General features: G+C 37.2%; 1 protein-coding gene across 2 annotated transcripts in view; it reads right to left on the bottom strand.

Annotated features, from left to right (window-relative positions):
- GLRA2 (glycine receptor alpha 2) overlaps positions 1-18,668 on the bottom strand; it is a gene marked incomplete at both ends in the record, with an annotated part of 125,755 nt that overhangs the window by 65,568 nt on the left and 41,519 nt on the right. For both annotated transcript variants that reach the window (XM_082337828.1, XM_082337827.1), the window contains 3 exons: positions 13,687-13,901; positions 16,643-16,780; positions 17,843-17,925. In XM_082337828.1, coding sequence (XP_082193954.1) covers positions 13,687-13,901; positions 16,643-16,780; positions 17,843-17,925 — 436 coding nt within the window. The remainder of the gene's footprint in view (positions 1-13,686; positions 13,902-16,642; positions 16,781-17,842; positions 17,926-18,668) is intronic.

Here is an 18,668-nt window from a genome sequence, read left to right as displayed (position 1 = left end):
AGTGCATATACATCAGGCATTGATTTTAAGCAATAGCTATTAAGGCTCTTGTTATTTCCTCATCTCACTTCCCTCTATCCCCATGTGTTAAGCATTTTTTTCTTTTTTCCTGTGCATTTTTTATCTTGCATGGACAGAAAAGTAACTCTACATTATTACAGTTCCTCAAATCCGAAAGCAAATCTACATTTTTTAATTTTTACTATTTTTAACATTGTCTTTATTCACTTTGATTGATACCAGAAAAGATTGCCTATCTGGCTTTGCTTATGAAGAGCTTTTTCTCTTCTCAGGCTAACGTTGCCACTGGAACTCTGTTGTCTCACAACTAATGAACCTCATAAACTTCTCTTTTATGTGTTTCATCTTAATCTACATTGTTCCTATTTGATGTGGCACAGACTTGACTTCTTACCAATTCTTGCTTCTCCTCACCCATGCACCCGAACTGTCAACGACTGGTCTGGCTGGGGACCTGGAAGGCTCTCACACAGTCATGCCTCTCCCAGCTACCCTAGACTCTATCGCTATTTGACTCGCTAAATGGACATAAACTGCCATTTTTCACAACACTGTCTGATACTCCTTGCAAGTTACTACTCGATTAATCTGATTTTTCTGGTTTTATTTCAATTTAGTTCTCAGTATACCTTCTTATTCCACAAATGGCAAGAAAAGTTGTGGAAACTTTTGGAGTCCTCCTTTTTGTCCTTATTTACACTCTGATATGTCTTCAGCTATAGCTTTCTCTGTAAGTTTCCTCCTACTGAGAATTAACCACTTACTTACTTACAATCAGATGGTTTCCAGAAAGCAGTAACTTTGTCCTCACTTACATGGCATAAGCACACATTGTCACAAATCTTTTCCTATTTACTAGCACTAATTATGTTACAACCATGCAAGAGTTAAAGATTTTAATAACTGCAATTCCACAACCATCAAACAGAATAAATTTGTGTTTTAAATAACCTTTATGGCATTATAGGAGAAGCAAAAATAGCCATTACTATTGAAAAAAAGTTAAAAAAGAAATACTTAAAAGCCAGGTAAAACCAAAAGAAAATGAGCACCAATCAATAGAAACAAAAAGTCCTGGAAAAATGAAGAAAAATATCAGAAGAAACAAAGAACGGTAGGACTATAAACAGTGATATAATAAGGTATATAATAAAGTATAATTAGGATTACTGAGCACTTCCAAACCAAGTGCTTGTGAAAAGAGTCCAGTACCAGGCCACGCTGCTGGAGTCAAGGAGGGGGCCACATCTGTAGACAGGGTGGCTCTACCACACACTGCCAGTGGTACTGAAAGGGACTGAAGATGAGCATCCGCTGTGCAAAGCTGTGGGGAAAAGGTCAATATAACTACTGAGTCTATAAACAGAACGGAGGAGGAGGAGGAGGAGGAGGAAGAAAGCTATATTAAGAGTTTCCACGGTAGCGTAGTTGTGGTTGCTATATTTAAAAACATGATATTGGCACAGTGAGGAAGATACAAGATTGAAGGCTGAAGAAGACATTGTACAATTGAGAGACAAAAGAAGCTCAATCTGTTTAGTTTACCAAAAAAGAGATCGATAGGTTGCTCGATTTCATCATAGGGTTTCTTGAATGAGCAAAGACACTGGGTCTGGAAAGCATTTGTAGTTCAGAAGAGAAATGCATAGCAAGGAAAACCAGCTGGAGGGTAAAGCCTGAGAATCCCCAGTCTCTAAAAAACATTTCCCTTTAAGAATATGCGTGGGTAGTTATTGAAATAAACTTCCAAACTTCATTTTCAAAGCAAGACTGCACACTTTTAAGACATGCTTAAGCCAAATATAGAGTATTTACAGAACACAACTGTAACAACTGGATGCAAAAACCAGTGTTATCCTGGAAGGCCACTTTGTCCTTTCTGGACGTAGAAAAAAAAAGACCTATGATTTCCAGAAGTCACTAAGCTGCATCAGGATAGAAACAACTGATTAAACTGTGCTCCAATGACTTGAAGCTTCATATGCTATCTACAACAAGCATGGCTGGAGCTCACTATGAGGCAGTTTGAATTTATTCTTTTCTTCTCAGAGTGTTTCAATGCCTGAGCTTGATCTTCTGACTGCCATAAGGTTTTGATTACAGCAATTTTTCTCTGAACTCTTAATATTATTTAAAGTTGAAAAGTGCCTACCAATATCTCAGTAAATGTTAGATCTGAGTGGGATGCAGTTTTTCCCTTCCCTGGGGATTTTTGGCATCTCAGAAATGTCTTCTAAATTAGAATAAAAAAGAAAATGTAAAAAAAGTCCCAAATCACAAATTTGATTTTTTAAAATCATGTCTAATTGAACCATTTCCATAATTTCCATTTTCACGTCAAATTTTTCATATATTTTTAGATTGATTAACTTTTGATGTTCAAGTAAGAAGGCAGTTTCAAAAATAAAAAAAGATGTCTTGGAGAAATCAGACAGTGGTGGCTGGAAGTCAACAGCAATGAGAACATTATTCTCTAGCACCTTTTGCATAGCTTCAACAAAGGGACTTTTTTTTTACAAAAAGCACTTCCTCAGTGAAAATGCCTGACCCCATCTAAACTGTATATCACTGCTGGAGCACGGATCTAATACAATGTGTACTACACAGGCAAAGAGGAGTTAGGAAAAACGATGTGTTTGATTTTAGCTGAAAATAGCAGAATTTGTTTTTAGCTAAAAATTTTATAGCTGAAAATTCATTTTCATTCTGTCTTCAGGGTGATTTTCAGTTGTCTTTCAGAAGGGCATCTCAAAAGAGTATGAATTGCAAAAAAAAATCATAATGAGGACAACAACTAGCACTGGCAAGGATTTATTTTAAAAGTCTGTTTCACAGATGGCAGGCAGAGGATCTGGGTAAGATACTTGTGAACTCTGCTGCGGTCAACAGCTGCTGTTGAGGCTGCCTTTCCTTAACTAAGAGGGATGTACATCTGGAGGAAGTCAGCCTAATCACAGAAATCATGAATGAAACTGGCCAGATGAACTTGCCATGAAGTGCAGTTCCCATATTCAGGCAATCCACAGTCTTTTAATTACATATGCCTTTCAATTTGGGAAAAGCTTTTACTGAAACCTCATTAATGTAAGAAGCTAATCAACTCTTATAGCTGCACTCACTGGGAGAGTTTTACCTTTAAACAGTTCACCACGAAATCATTTGCCAAGCTACAAGTCTTGCCTGGAAGCATGTGTAGTACACGCTTTTTTGACTTATTGCAAAACATCTGTCTCCTGTTCCAGTCAATGCAGAAAAAGATAAGTAGTCACCTCTATATGCAGTGGTGTGGCTGGCACAGCAATTCTAGTTTGAGCAATGCAATATTTATCCCCATTCTAACAAAGCATTGGAAAATTGTTAAAAAAAATAAAGTTCTCATTTCTTATTTACCAGAAAGACAATGCTACCCAGTTAAAATCAACGCTACAACATTACTAAAGAATGACAAATGAACCAACTTCAGAGAGAATAATTAACCAATTAAGAGAATAATTATGTCTTATTCTTCCCACTCACTAGATGGGACAGATAGAGAAAACAAGGCATAAAAAAAAGACTATTTCTTCCATTTTACATTGCACTACATTTTAGCCATTTTGAGATACATAAAAGCAAGGTCATTTTTGTTTTCATATCCAGGCATAGATATATGCAGAACTGAGTTGTTCTGCACTCTTATCTTCATGGCATAACCCTGTCATCCTTGACTTTGGGGAGCCCTGGTGAGAAGTAACAGCAGCGGTAAAGCCTGAGCATCTGAATGCTTTAATTCACGTCATTCCCAGTGACAGGATTTTGTTTTCATTCTGAGCAGACTCTGTTTCTGCTAGAAGGTTCAGGAGACAGCAAAATGCAGCCAACAAACTCATAAAATAGATCCTGTCAGACAACTACGGCTTCCTTAAAAAAGCAAGCGAGTAGTTTGATTGAATAAGAAAAAGCAAAAGCACACACTGTCTAACTCTAAGAGTTTTTATTATAATCCTGACATTTGGGCTGCTTCACTTTCTTAACTTTTCATTTTTTCTTTGTCAGTTCCATGCAAATTTTAACTGCTTTTAAGACAGTTTTTGATGAGCAGAACATGCTCAAGCATAGAGTGGTGCAGTCCAGGAAAGTGGTACTCTCATTGCTGTCTGTGACCATCTACATGGTTCCATGGGGAATTAAGAGGTGTTTCTAAGTTGATCATGCCCCATAAAGGGATGGGCATCAGTGCCTCCTGACCACAGATAAATTTTAAAAGTAGCTGTGTTTGTCATATTTTAGTATAAATCTATGAATAAAGTGTTTTGATTGCCATTATGCACACAAAGGAAAATGCTTTTCTGCAGAAAAGATAAGAAAAAGCAATCATTTATATCAATGAAATACTTTAAACTAATTTTTAGTTTCTCAGTAGACTGTCTTTTAATAGAAATAGTTGTGTGTGATGGATGTTGATATGTTCTTATTATGATAGTGTCGTTATTGATAATTATTTATAACACAAGCATGCTATCTTTTCTATGAATACATGTACTGAGGAACATTTGTTATGTGTACTACCCTTTTTGTAACTTATATTTTCTGCTGTGATTTAGTCACTTAAGTTTCCCTCCAGACATACTGAGAGTCCAGGCTCAATTCTCCAGAGCCATAACCTTCGGTAAAATAAGGAAAGACAGCACACTATGTCTATTTCTCACAGGCAGGAAGGCCTAACACCAGATACAAGCTGCTGAAGATCAAAGTTCTTTGCTCTCATGCTCCCTTCTCTTTGAGGCAAGATATCTCAATTAACTCTAAGCTTCTAGGAAGAAGAAATAAGGAGGAAAAGAGGCTACTTCATCAGGGTTTTTAACTTTACAACTAAGGATCTGTGAATAATGGTGCATTCTAGAGAGCATGACTATATTTCCATGCCTTAAAAACAAATTATATTGTTTTCTTGCCATTGCCTAGTTTAGAATTGTTCCATTTCCAAAACTGATGTTGCTACGACAAAGAATAGTGTGTCCAACTACTGGCAAATTAAAGTCACAGTCATGTCATATCACAGATATTATATATAAAAACAAGACACTGAGACAGTTCCTCCTGCTGAAGAAGTTTTTTTGGTGCATCCATGAAGAAAAGTAAATTGCCTCTCTCTGTTTTCTTTGGGCAGGAGGGGAGAGAGAGAGAAGAGGAAGGGGTTAATACTTCTAGGCATCAATATCAACAAACATTTTTTTTCCCAGAGAAACATTTCCCAAAGGAAAAAAAAGACCTGCCATTTAAGCAACGGAGTTCATACGGTTGCACTGTAACTCAAAGACAACTTTTGGGGAGTAAGATCTCAATGTCCCTGCTGCCTTAACAGCCATATGTAGTGTGCACTGACGTTCAAACTGGAACACGGCAGCCTTGAGTTACACTGCGAATGAAAGTGTTTTCCCCAGACTCCAGGGCATCCCATCAACATTATTTCAAATGAAATATTAACAGGGGATATTCATAAGTAATACTCCTAGATGATCTAATAGATTCGAGGCTTGCAATTATTTGAAATGAATGAGCCGCAACAGCCTATGTCATTGCTTCAAAGCGGGTTTGCAGTGCTTATGTGTGTGAAAGAGTGGCACGGAGCATTCCTCAGAGAGCCGCTAAAAGCCACCAGAAGGTCCTGGAGGGTGCGACAACGAAGCCAGAGAGCCCCAGTACCGTGCCAGGGTTATGAAACAACCGGCAGACTGGTGTGCACAATAACTTCAACTCTTCTCTCATGCTTGAAATAGGCTCCACTGAATGCCAGCCCTCCCAGATGACTGCATTATAAAACCTGCTGAGGAAGTGCCAGGAGTACTCAAACTACATCCCAGAGGTATTCAGACACATCTTATTGCATATTTTTAGCTGTCACGCATGGCAGCAACTACTGTTTTTGTAGTACAGTAAATACCACTGTCTTCACTACACAGAAAAGTAAACTTTAAAGTTTAGATTAGTGGAAAAAGTGACTGATTTGCTGAGCCTTTTCTTTTTTACTTTCATAGACTAGAATCTGCTATAGACCAAATGTATTAGTCTTTATCCAGTATCTCATCAGTCAGCTTTGCACAGACTGAAAAGCAGCAAGAATTTCACTAGAATTTGTACATAACCACTTTAGGACCTAAAGATTGACCAGGACGTCTCATCTCTGTGGCCAAGCTAAACAGAATAATGTGGTAATTTCTAGCAACGGATTTAGGTGCTCTGTTTAATATCTACATTCTTCTTCCTCCTGCTCTTCTCACAAGAAACACGGATCCTGTTGGTTTTTGTCTTCTCACCCGTGCAGCAGACCCAATTTTTCAGTTTTGCAGAACTGGAAGTGATTGTGGAATGGAAGAAAAAAAATTTCTTCCTATAATGGATGCATAATCACAGCATATATAGCTGTGCCAAAGCTCGTTCAACATAGCTTTAATTGAGATACTGCTCCCAGTGAAGTTGTAACTGCATAGGCTAGCTGGGTAAGTATCTACCTAGATCTCAAAGGAGCAAGATTTGCAGGAAGGGAAAGTGTCTTTTACAAGACCAGCTGATGTAGGTGGAAGCAGTAGAGAAGTTTCTGGGCACCACACACTCTTTTCATCAGCACCAAGCACGTATTATCAACCTGGTATTAACATGGCCACAGTGCTACTGATACTTGAAGTGGCTAGAAAGTTGTCTCTGGTACATCATGTATCATCTCGTACATGTACCACATCTTCCACTGCAGTTCAAACACTCTTTTGCCCTCAAGCACAAACACATCAATACCTTGCCTTGAAACCATTCATGAGAAAACATAAGTAAAAAGGGAAGAAGAAAGAGTAAAGAAATGGAATATGAAAAAGCTGTAGAGCAGAATCAGAAAACACCTTTTTTGAACAATAAGTTATGACCAGGTGTTTATAAACAACTTGACAGGAATTTATTTTATAGTATTTTGTAGGACTGCTTATTTTGTACACAGAACTTTATATTCAGTGACAATTAGTTTGTACTGAAGTAATTGCTCCAATAAGTTGCAGCAAGAAAACACATGCTGACTTACTTATGATCCTTGTTTTATTTTGTAACTTTTTTTGTTGAAAAAGAGTGTCGGTCTACGATGTGAGTCCCTTTGTTATGTAGTGTAGGACAAATCTCTGTGTCCAAATTCAAACACTGTATGGAATATAACAATGGATATTGAAAACTGTCTGAATACAAGATTTAGTTGTATCTGGCTTTGCCAAAAAAAAAAAAAAAGAGCTAAAGCAGGTTTCATGATTCTCTTAATATAAGCAAAGGAAGGAATATGTTATATGTTAAAACTATAATGGGGAGGGAAAAGAAAGTTATATAAGAACATTGGAAATGAACAAAACATGTGACTGTTAAAACATTTCCATGCAGGCACATGACTGGAGAGTAGATCCTCGTGGTTACCTGACAGCACAGCCTGACTTCCCAAGGGTTTGGACAGCATGCCCACTTTTATTATGGTCAAGGAAACTGACAACCACTAGGATATTTCTTTTTAAATCCACTAAAGGCCCCTGAACAAATTTTTTAAAAGTGGAAATTTGTTTGCTCTTCCCCCATCAGAATCAATAAATATGTGACATAGGGCAGGCATATTAATTATCATGGTACTGTTTCAGGACCATCAAGTCTACAACAGGAATTTATAAACACCTAATAACAATAGGGTTAGCCTAATTATTTAAGCAGCATGTCAGGTTCTGAGACACCCATATAATCCAAGTGCCAGTTAACATATCAATATCATTGAATTACTCCTGAATTTCCTCTTCAGATCCTGAGACTATAGTGAAAGTAATTTGTCAAAAAATTCCTTCCATTGCAAGTTACTTCATTATTGCTTTTTTATGATAATGCTGCACCAAAATGTGTCCCCTCTGTGTTTTGTTACATGAAAGATTAAGCTATCACCATAGGTGCTCCACTTCATATGAAAACAAATGAACACAGAATAATATAATCTCTGAGAACAGCATCTATTCCTTTTTCTTTATTGTTATTTCTCCTCATTTCTTCCTTTTTTTTTTTTAAATTTTATTATGATATCATTTTAACCTTAATTCAAAATACAAAATATGTTGTATTCTTGGAGCTTCTTTACTTGATAACTTCTGGCATTCAAAAAAGGAGAGGTTACTTTCTCAGACTGATCTGCCAGTAGCCCAAGAATCTTGAAAAGTCTCCAAATATGCTGGGGATAGTGGACGACACATAAATGCAGTCATTTACTGCCAAAGGGGATAGAGTTCATTGACTTTGCTTTTGCAAGTCTTTGCGCCTATTAGAATATAATGCTTTTATTGCATTTGGTAATGCATTTAGTGATCCAGAGCAAAATGAAGTGAATGGAAGGACTCCCAGAGGTTTCAGTGAGCTTTGAATGAGACTTTTTTTCTGCACAGATTGCTCCCTGGGGAAGGAACATGCATTCATTAAGCACTGTGCATTAAAGTAACACAATATGAATGCTATGCAACTGTGTAAAACACAGTTGCTATCACTTACTTGGCTTAAAGTATCCTTAAATGTTTTGCTTTATGGCATTACAAGTAATTCATTTTCTTGGGCTGTTGTTGCTAAGGTTTGGTTTATATAAGTGTTTTAAGAAGAAGGCAATCTGAAAAATACCCAATTACTAGCACAGCAGAGAACTCATTATTCTTTCAAATGTCTCTTTTGAAAATGCTTTAAAACTTTTGATTCTGTTGATTCAACTAAAGAGAAGGTGTTTAAAAATAAATTGAATAGCAAGAGAATAGTCATTCAATGGTCTGAAGAAAAGAACTGTTTTCTAACAATTCTCAGCAATTCTGCACTATTGTGCCTTGATATCCTCGCCTTTACTCCCCCAGCTTATACATAGCTGGGACCATAAAATACGTAGAGGCATATTCTATGTCTCTGTGTCCCTTAGGATGCCCAGACTTTCCTTAGTCCATATTTTGATTAATAAATACTGCTGGTTTTGTGCTGTGGGTCTGATACTTCCAGAAGACATTGGGTCTAAGCATGTGCCGAGTATTGCATGGATGTACGGTAGGTTAAATCAGATTCCTGATTTGTGTGCCATAGAGTTTCTCTGCATAGATGAAGTCCAGCAAACCCTAGGTGCAAGGGAGCTCCTTGCTTCCTGGCTCATGCACAGGACTCGCATAGAAAGCTCAGGGTTTCCTGAGGGTTTCATTGTGGATGTGTGGACAGGCTGATCACCCAACTGGCAACCAGGATTTCTGCTCAGCTGGCTGAATGGCAAGAGCTACTGGTGTAGCTGGGTGCACAAACATTTATCTAGCCAATGTTTCTAAGTGGAAAACAACGATACAACCAGAGGAATCTGGACATAAAGCATCAGATGTGGGTAAGACTTATACACATGAACATGTGGGAAGGCGAACTGATCATAGGAACCCTGCTATTTTGGATCACCATTTCTGGCCATCCCAGCAATGGATGAGCTAAGCTGAAGGGAGGGTATTCAACCCCAGCTTTCTGGATGAGTTCCTTACCATCCCCTAACACAGCCAGTAAGGGTAACTCTGGTCACAGGACCCCTTACTGGTCTTCTGTAACAAACACGAAATAATTTCATCACTATAAAAGAGGCTGACACCATGGTGAATATTTCTCTGCAGATACTCCCTATACAGAAAATCATTATTTCATGTCCATGAAGGAAGCAGGACATGCTATTGTTCAGCTTATGCTAAAACTGTAGAGGAAGGGAACCTTTCTACTTTCTGAAACGGGCACTGCAGGTCTCACTTCCTAGAAGAGTACATTTGTTGGGATGTAAACTCTCTCATGGTTTATTCTTACTTTTTGTAACAAAGAAATCAACTTTTTAGAAGAATAAGGAAAAAAAATCCATATTGATTTCTTTACTACTGTGTTGCTTATATTGGAATGTGATCCTATATTCTTGGCCAGAATTTCAAAATACTACAAATATAATAATTCCACAAAAGTACTACAAAATTTACCAAAGAAATAGAATTATATTTCATTTGGAAGAAGCTCTCTAGATGTTTCTCTTATATGCAGCAAACATGAGCATCAGCTGGAATTAATTTCATTTTTTCATTTTCTTTTTTCTTTTCTCTTTTCCTTTCTTTTCTTTTCTTTTCCTTTCTTTTCTTTTCTTTTCTTTTCTTTTCTTTTCTTTTCTTTTCTTTTCTTTTCTTTTCTTTTCTTTTCTTTTCTTTTCTTTTCTTTTTTCTTTTCTTTTCTTTTCTTTTCTTTTCTTTTCTTTTCTTTTCTTTTCTTTTCTTTTCTTTTCTTTTCTTTTCTTTTCTTTTCTTTTCTTTTCTTTTCTTTTCTTTTCTTTTTTCTTTCCTTTCCTTTCCTTTCCTTTCCTTTCCTTTCCTTTCCTTTCCTTTCCTTTCCTTTCCTTTCCTTTCCTTTCCTTTCCTTTCCTTTCCTTTCCTTTCCTTTCCTTTCCTTTCCTTTCCTTTCCTTTCCTTTCCTTTCCTTTCCTTTCCTTTCCTTTCCTTTTCCTTTTCTTTTCCTTTCTTTTCTTTTCCTTTCTTTCCTTTCTTTTCTTTTCTTTTTTTTCTTTTCAGCAGTCTCAATCTTTTGTTTAATTTTCAATAACTGAATGCCTAATGTCTATGTTGCTGTGACTTATCATTATGAAATCTGTGTATCAAAATGAGTATTAGTTATTAATATGGAAAAGAGCAGTTTTAAGCAAACAGAACTCTGTCATGTAATCTTATACCAGGGTTGAGAACAATACGTAGGTAATTACCTCTAAACAGTACCACTTTCATCATTTAGATAGTAACTTGGAAACTGACAAAAAAACTAACCAGGAATCTTCTCATCACAATTATTCTTTGCCTTTTTTGGGCAAAGGAATTATTCCCTTTAAAGTTGGTGAGTTTTGATGCTTTGTTGTTTTTTGTGGTAAAGCTCTACTAAAATAGAGAAGAATGAGAAGGAACTCGTGGCATGAGACAGTGGGTAAATTAAAGGTAAAGTTGTATAAATGTGTGTTAATAAGAATAGGACACAAAGAAGGATGGGGGAAAAATAAAACTCTTGTATTCAAATCTAGGCTGCTTTCACAAAGCAAAGTTGCATCTGTTTTTTCAGTACTCTTGCAAAAATAACCCTCCTGTCATGTCTTATTCTGTTAGATATTCATGCTTGGAGCAATTTTTAAATTAATGTTTTATTGACAGCCTAACTTCCTGTGTCTTGGAAATATGTAGACAGGACTTAGAAAAGCATTACTTTTAAAGAGCTATTTTGGGACTTCACATTTAGCACTGATTTGATTCAATTCTTTTCATATTTTTATTTCTAAATGCATTTCAGCTGGACAGATTTTATTAAGAAATACAATTTTGGTATTAAGTTACAGATGAGGTTTTAAAATAGCTAGGTGCCTGCAACAGCAACAGCAAGAAAAGCTTGCTGCTTCTTTGTGTAAGGAATCATATACTGGTGATATGAGACCTGTATGGCTATACATGGCTATACAGCTACATGTGCACACAAAACCTGTTTTGGAGCACTTTGGTTTTGGTCAGTCCTGTGTTTCTTCAGGCATCTTATTCATCCGAGGTGGGAGTCAGCTGGTAGGTATGTTAGCATTTAATTAGAATCACATTTTTAAGTCAACTGGTGCACCTTCAAAAGCCCCCATGAGGATTAACTCACATATATAGACATCAAAGCTGTTAAGTACAGCTCAGCTGAATTACACAGTGGAATTGCAACAACCAGGTGTAGCCTGACTGAAAGAAGCGTGCTGGGCTCTGTGGTGAGGTACTTTTCCTTAGTGTCTATCTTCTGGCAAAGGAACACAACAGAAAACACTAGGAGAGGATGGAGTAGAGCCAGAGCATCACCGTTCTCTGACAGCTGCTGAGATAAATCTATTTAATCCTGAGGCTGGAGAAGAAGCTCTCTGATAATCAAATAGCCACAGTCAACCTATTCTGGATCTTCCCATTTCCTTCACTCAGCAGAAGCCCAGAAAATTACCCAGCAAATACTTTTCTACTCAAATGAGGCAGAATACAAAAGGGAGAAACATTTCAGCTGGATCAAAAGCGTATGATGAAATGTCTTTCTAAAACGTTAGCATTCTGGGCATGCTAACACTGCAGAGCTTCTTGGCAGGGTGTGTTTGCCCAGTTGGAAATGTGGGTGGAAATCTCCACTACAGTGATTGTACCACCTCTAATTCTCAAGCCAGTTAATTTGGAAGAAACTTGGAATATATCAACATGGAGTCATGTTGTACCATCCAGACACAGTCTTCCGTGACTCCAGACTTGCTATCTACAGAGCCTGTATGCTCCTTGCCAAGATTATCTCTTTGTTGACTTTCTTTTCAGAGTGTTCACTTGGTAATATTGACTGAGTTGTCTGAACAAATGTTTAAGAAATTATCCATTTGAAATTCTGAGTTAATATATGAAAGGCTTGCAGTTTGCATGGAAAATTATACATATCTCCAAGTGAACAAGTGAAGCTGAACCAACTGTTGTAGTAACCAGATTTTTAAGTGATGCTTTCTCATTATCAACAGAAGAGTAACACAATCTGTGCAGTTTTTGAAGTTGCCCTATATAAGCTCCGTTTGAACAAATTACAGTATTTGGAACGAGACTAAACATGATACTGAGGGTAAAGTAAAACGAAATACAACATGCTTTTTGAAGTGGATAGTGATCTGTACAGTCAAAATTTGTGCTTTCATTGCTGCTAGAGCAGTTTTATGATCCCAGACCCTGTGATGCTGGACTGCTGTAAAGAGAACTCTTCAGGGAGTGTATCTCATGACTCCTTAGACTATTGTAAACTGATCTACCTCTGAGCTCTCTTCCAGAAAATTGTACAAAGCCTGAGCATGCATATGAAATTCTGCTGGGAATGCTATCAGCAGAAGCATTCAGGCTGTGCCCATGCTGAAAAGAGCTGTCAGCCTGACTAAACAAAGAATCCAGTCTGTAATCTGTAAGCCCATCTACAGCATCTGGCCTGGATTAAAAAGACCACAAAATTCAAGAGAGGGTATTTTTGTGCATAAACAGGATGGAGGTCTGCAGACAACACTTGAATGAGAACATGGACAAATCCTACCATGAAGCAAAGACATCAGCAGTTCCTCACTGAAAAGATTCTCCAGAGAAACCTTCTAGGTGTATACATGTTATATATACATATTTTATATATACATACATATATTTATGTATATTTAGATATTGGACTAAGTGCCATATCTAGAAACTTCAAGATATTTGAGAGTCTAACAGTCCAGAAAAGACCAGACAGCTATAAAGTCCCCAGTCAGATAGAATGTCCAATTTTCATGAAAGTGCTTTCAGAAATCCAGTCAGGTACCTAAATACTTCAGAAAAATCTGGCTTCTGAATGCTGAAAGCTAAGTGTCAAAACTAGTAAAAACTCATTAAAAATCCATACCTTTGAACCCTCCAGCCATCCCACAAACCAGCAGAAACCTGCCTTAATCCAAATGCAAGGGTATTGCACCAGTTTAACACCACACTACTACCACTTTCTCCTGCATTCTTATCAGATGCATATTTACACAGATCTTTCAGAAACTTCAAAATTAGTACAAATATTTCTTCTTAATAACAACTCAGTAATACAAAAAGATTTCCTTACTTTTGGGAGGGAAGCTCTCGATCCTGAACTTTGTGTGGTCATTGTCAAAACCGTAGTGATACCGAGTGCGACTCTAGCTGGGGCAGCATCCATGTTGATCCAGAAAGAAACCCAGGACAAAATGACAATCAGCAGGCTAGGAATGTACATCTGGATTAAATAGTATCCCATCTGACGCTCCAAATGAAACTTGACTTCAATGCACGTAAACTTTCCTAGAACATGAAATTACTTTTATAAATGTTTTTGCACATTTTTATCTTGTTTTCTGAACATAAGTTAGATGCATAGCCTGTTTCCTAATCTAACACTGCAAGCAGGTCCTGATACACAAATGATAGTCAGCCATTTGTTGCACACTAGCTTGGGAGACGCATGGGACCCCTGACTCACATTAACTGAGAAAACAAATAGTAGCATGGTTGTTTTACCTCTGAAAAATATAATGTAATGCTTCTTTTCTCAGATTTTAATAAGATTTTACTTTAGTCAAATATAATGTTTAGTATTAAAAGGAGAAGCATTTTGTTCTTTTAATTACAAGAGATTAAGCAAACGTACTTAAATAGACAAATTGTAAACAGTCTTACACTCCAATGGTAGGTCACACCCCTTCTCATTCTGGTCATGTCATTTGCCTGTGTCTGTGGATTGTTTCTCACAGCAGAATCAATTCAAAGCCTACTTCAAATTTTGCCAAAAGTCTAACTCCAGGAAACCCACAACCATCTCTTGTGGGAGGTGAGTGATTCTTGAAACAACAAATAGCTGCTCTACAGGGGTAGCAGCGGAGAGAAATTTAGGATTGCCTGACATAAGAGCTAGTCGGACAGTGGGATGAAGCATCCTGAGTAACAACAGTTCATCAACTACTAATCCAATACTCTGTGCTGCTCTCCAAATTACTGTGTATCCTGACTGTGGTTTAGGTACTGTGAAGGCTCTCATTCGAGGTAGACTAATCCAAGTAAAAAAATGTCTGTCCTTCCTGAGATGTCATGCTAATGGTTTCAGAGGACCCCTTTTGTCTCGATTGGTCAAATGCATGAAGATGCATTGTTCCTTGTTCATCCTTTCAGGTGAAATTAGGGGTTTTTGTTCCTTTTTGTGATGCGGGCATATTTTTTTTCTAGTCTAGAAAGCTGAATGGCAGGGTGCGAGAGTTGGCACAAAGGACAATGCAGAGGCTGTTTGGCAAAGAGAGGAGGGGAGAAGAAATGATTAATATCTTTTGGCAGGACAGAAGCTCATATATGAGTGGCCTGACCTGTTGAGTTGCCTGGCCTGTAACCCTGAAGACTCTGAGACCTGGATAGCAACTGACCATGACCAATCTGCCTGTACAGAGGGGACTCAAAAGGTGTGGGGTGGCTACGTGTGCCAGCAATGGCATTAGAGTAGCCCAATCTGTCACATGTTCTCCAGATCCCTGTGGTGCAACCTGGACAGAGCACCTTGCAGTGTGGGTAGGAGGAGAAGGTTGAATAATACAGCTTTTGTCCACATTTGAATTTCACAGCAAACCTGAAGGAGCATGCTACAGAGAAGACAGCAATGTGGCTGCCTGTAGGCAAAGTTTTCTTTTGCTTGAATACTGCTTTTCAATTCCCCTGGCCAGGCCACACACTTTTAACTTTTGGTAATTAGATATTCATTTTGTTTAACTACATGTAATGGGAGCTGCTAATTGGCATTATTATCCTTTGTGGGGAATCTTCATGGGTATACAAAGAAGCTATTGCTCATGCTCTCCCCCCTCTCTTACTTTCAGTGTTTGACCCTGCAAAATGTTTATCCGACAGTAATTAGAACAGCAGATGAACTCACTTATTCAGAGTTTGAGTTATGTGCTGGGAAATGGCTAAACTTCCTATCAGGCAAATTACAAATGGGTAAGCTCTGCCTATTGGAATTTACTCTCGATTATCCCCTTTAAGTGTGAGAAAAGATGAGAAGTCACAGCAGTCGCCCTTTCCATGGGTCTTGAACTGTGGAATCACAAAGTTTTCCTTCCTTGGCACTTTAGGCCCCAAAATGAGGTTATATTTGTAAAAATTAAAAACAATATTTTTTTTTTTCATAAGAAATGAATGTGACTTATTTTTGGCAGAGGCAGAACCTCTCATGTTGTGTTATTTCACAGAGTGAAACAAATGTATTTGATGCAACCAGATTGGCTTTTACGCTGAAATGATGAAAAAGCTATTTTAGATGCAAGGGATTATATCTAATCCCAGCAAGCACCCAGCAAACCATTCTGTAAATGCTGTCCCTATTAAATAAACTCCAAGCAGATAAATCCAAATTTTAACAGAGTTCTCTCTGCTCTGGAAAGCTAAATATAGAAAACACAACATTTGAAACTTCAAAATAGCAAATATAAGAAAAAGATTACAGTATTAAGCAAACATTGAATGTCCCAACATTTCATGTCTGTACACTATTCAGATCAACAATGAAAGCATTGTCTTTTCAAATACTATATTTCATAAATTAGACCACACATAAAAGCTGGTGAAAATTTGATATTTTTCCTCATTGGCACTTTGATACTCTGGAGAAATAAATCAAGTTCAGAAAAATCAGTACTTTAAAAGTGATGAATCAATATTTAAGAAAAGATTCAGTTTGTTAAACAAGTTTCATTTTAAGGAAATCAAAACTAGATTTTGTACCAGTTTTTTAAGATTTTAAATTCCTTAATGATTTTAAGGATATTAGAATATGTATATTAGAATTTCTTTAATGAAATCAAAGGAAATTTGGAAATAAAATCTTTCAAACCAACAAAAATAAAAGGGAGAAAAATTAATTTTTTAAGTTTTAAAACTAAGTGTGGCTGAACCAAATTTTAATTTCAAAATTTTTCTTTCTTTTTACCCATCTTTTCCCTTTGCAAATTGTCAATAGGTACCATTACAGCAATTAAGAGAAAAAAAAATAGAATAATGCTCACCAGTGTTGTAATGCTTTGTGCAATAACCAAGTTCTTTATCTTCTTTCAAAATAAACTGTGGCAAGGTTAAACCCTCTGCAACTTGCACAGGTCCATCACTTAGCCACTCAAATATCAGATCATTCATAGTGTAGCCAACTACAATAAAGAAATCAGAGTTCATTAGATGGTAACTGACTGGAAAACATCAAAAGCAAATATTATGCCTGAGAAGCATGTCTTTTATTGCAATACATGTTATCTCAGTTATATTTTTAAACTGACTGATTAATAACAGCATTATTGCTGTTGGTTACCAGTTACTATCACTGTACTATTACTCTATTAAGAGCAACAACTAACACAGTTCTGAAATACTGTCCTGGTTTGCCACTAAAAAATAATTTTGCTGGCCCATCAAAGATACTGTTTACAACTGAAATGACGTTTCTCCATGCCTATGTATCAGCCTGCATTTTGCTTTATTTTCTTCATTCTTTCATGATGTATTTGGTGGGCACCAACAAAGCAATGATTTCTAGACTGCAGGATGCTGGGCCCTTGCCAAAAACTGCAGCTTTTGTAAACCTGTGGATCTACCACTGAGAGGTGTGGAGGGAAAAGAGAGAGGCTTCAACTCACTGAAGTCTCTTTTTGACTGCAATGGCTACATATTTATGGATAAATTAAGCAAGGCGTATGCTGACACACTTAAACAAGGTGTGTGCTAACAGCTACGCAGTACAGATGAGTGTGTACTGGTACCCAAGTCCATGCCTTGGCTGTGTTTAACTTACTAGCATAAGCGTACCTACAGGACCTCTGCTTCATCAGGTACGTTGCATCCATTTTTCAAAAGACCATAGCATGTTTTGATCAGACATAGCTAATCCCTGGCTGTGAACTAATTGTTCTTACTTTCCTGAGATTTAATTTCTCCTGCGCAGAATCGCTGTGGTTATCCCTGGAAGTGATGCAGCCCTGATGGGTGAGGTAATGTGCCCCGGGAGAGTGACAGGGAAGGGAGCAGGAACAGCAGAGAAACAGGGGACCTGCATGGTACGGTGATGGACAGTTAAAGCACTGTTTCTCCGTGATTTTCCCTTACAAAATAGGAATATTGAGTCTCACCACACAAATATGACAAAGTAGATACTATCTAACCATTGAATGTTATGATAAAATCTTGTTCTTCGCTAGATAAAGCAACGGGACACTCACAGCTCTCTAGCTGCATTGTACATGTCTGTACATCCATAGGAAAATTCTTCAAGTCCATGGGACAGGATAAGGTTAAAGTAAGCCTAAAATTGGAGGGGAAAAAAAAAAAAAAAAAAAGAAGCTATTGTTAGAAATCTACAGGTTTTATCCAAAGCCCCATATTTAGAGTTTAAAGGATCAAGACCAAATCTTAACACTTCAGGGTTTGGACTCATTCTCCCCTCTGAGCTTTTAAGGACATAAGAGCTGTGAAGACAGAGCAAGTAAGCAAACCAGGTGCTCACTGGCTGTGTTGGCTGAGCAGAACAGGGACAGAGAAGACAACATCAAAATAGCAAGAAATGCTCTCCACTAATGTACCAGTGAATGTTTTATGTATAATACTGAACCCAAATAATGCAAAAGCTGAAATGACTGATCATGGGACACACATTTTTAAGCTTTATTTTGGAAAAGCAAAGGAAGGAAAAAACCACAGGGTTTTTTCAACAGAGAGTGCTTTTGTTGTGTATGAAGCCCATATTCAACCCTTCATTCTTACTGCTTAGCCATTAAAAGAAAGAAAAAAACACCATACAGTAAAAGCTAGAATCACATAGCATTAAAAGATAAAGAGTGCAGACAGAAGAAAGTAAGCCTAAAGGAACATTATCATACAAACTAAATTTCTTTTTAAATTTTTAAGTTGTTATTGTCCCAGATAAAGCATAAGTTTACTTGGATGGGAATATTCTTAATGTTTCTTTCTTTCTTTTTTTTTTTTTTTTTTTAGTTCAGTTTACTTTTTCACATTTGATTGAAATCTGTTTCAAGAATTTTCCTCTGC

Source organism: Platalea leucorodia, assembly GCF_965183815.1.
Source record: "Platalea leucorodia genome assembly, chromosome: 2".
Classification (NCBI taxonomy): Eukaryota; Metazoa; Chordata; class Aves; order Pelecaniformes; family Threskiornithidae; genus Platalea; species Platalea leucorodia.
The sequence above is the reverse complement of the archived record's forward strand: the minus strand, read 5'-3'. Positions and strand labels throughout refer to the sequence as shown.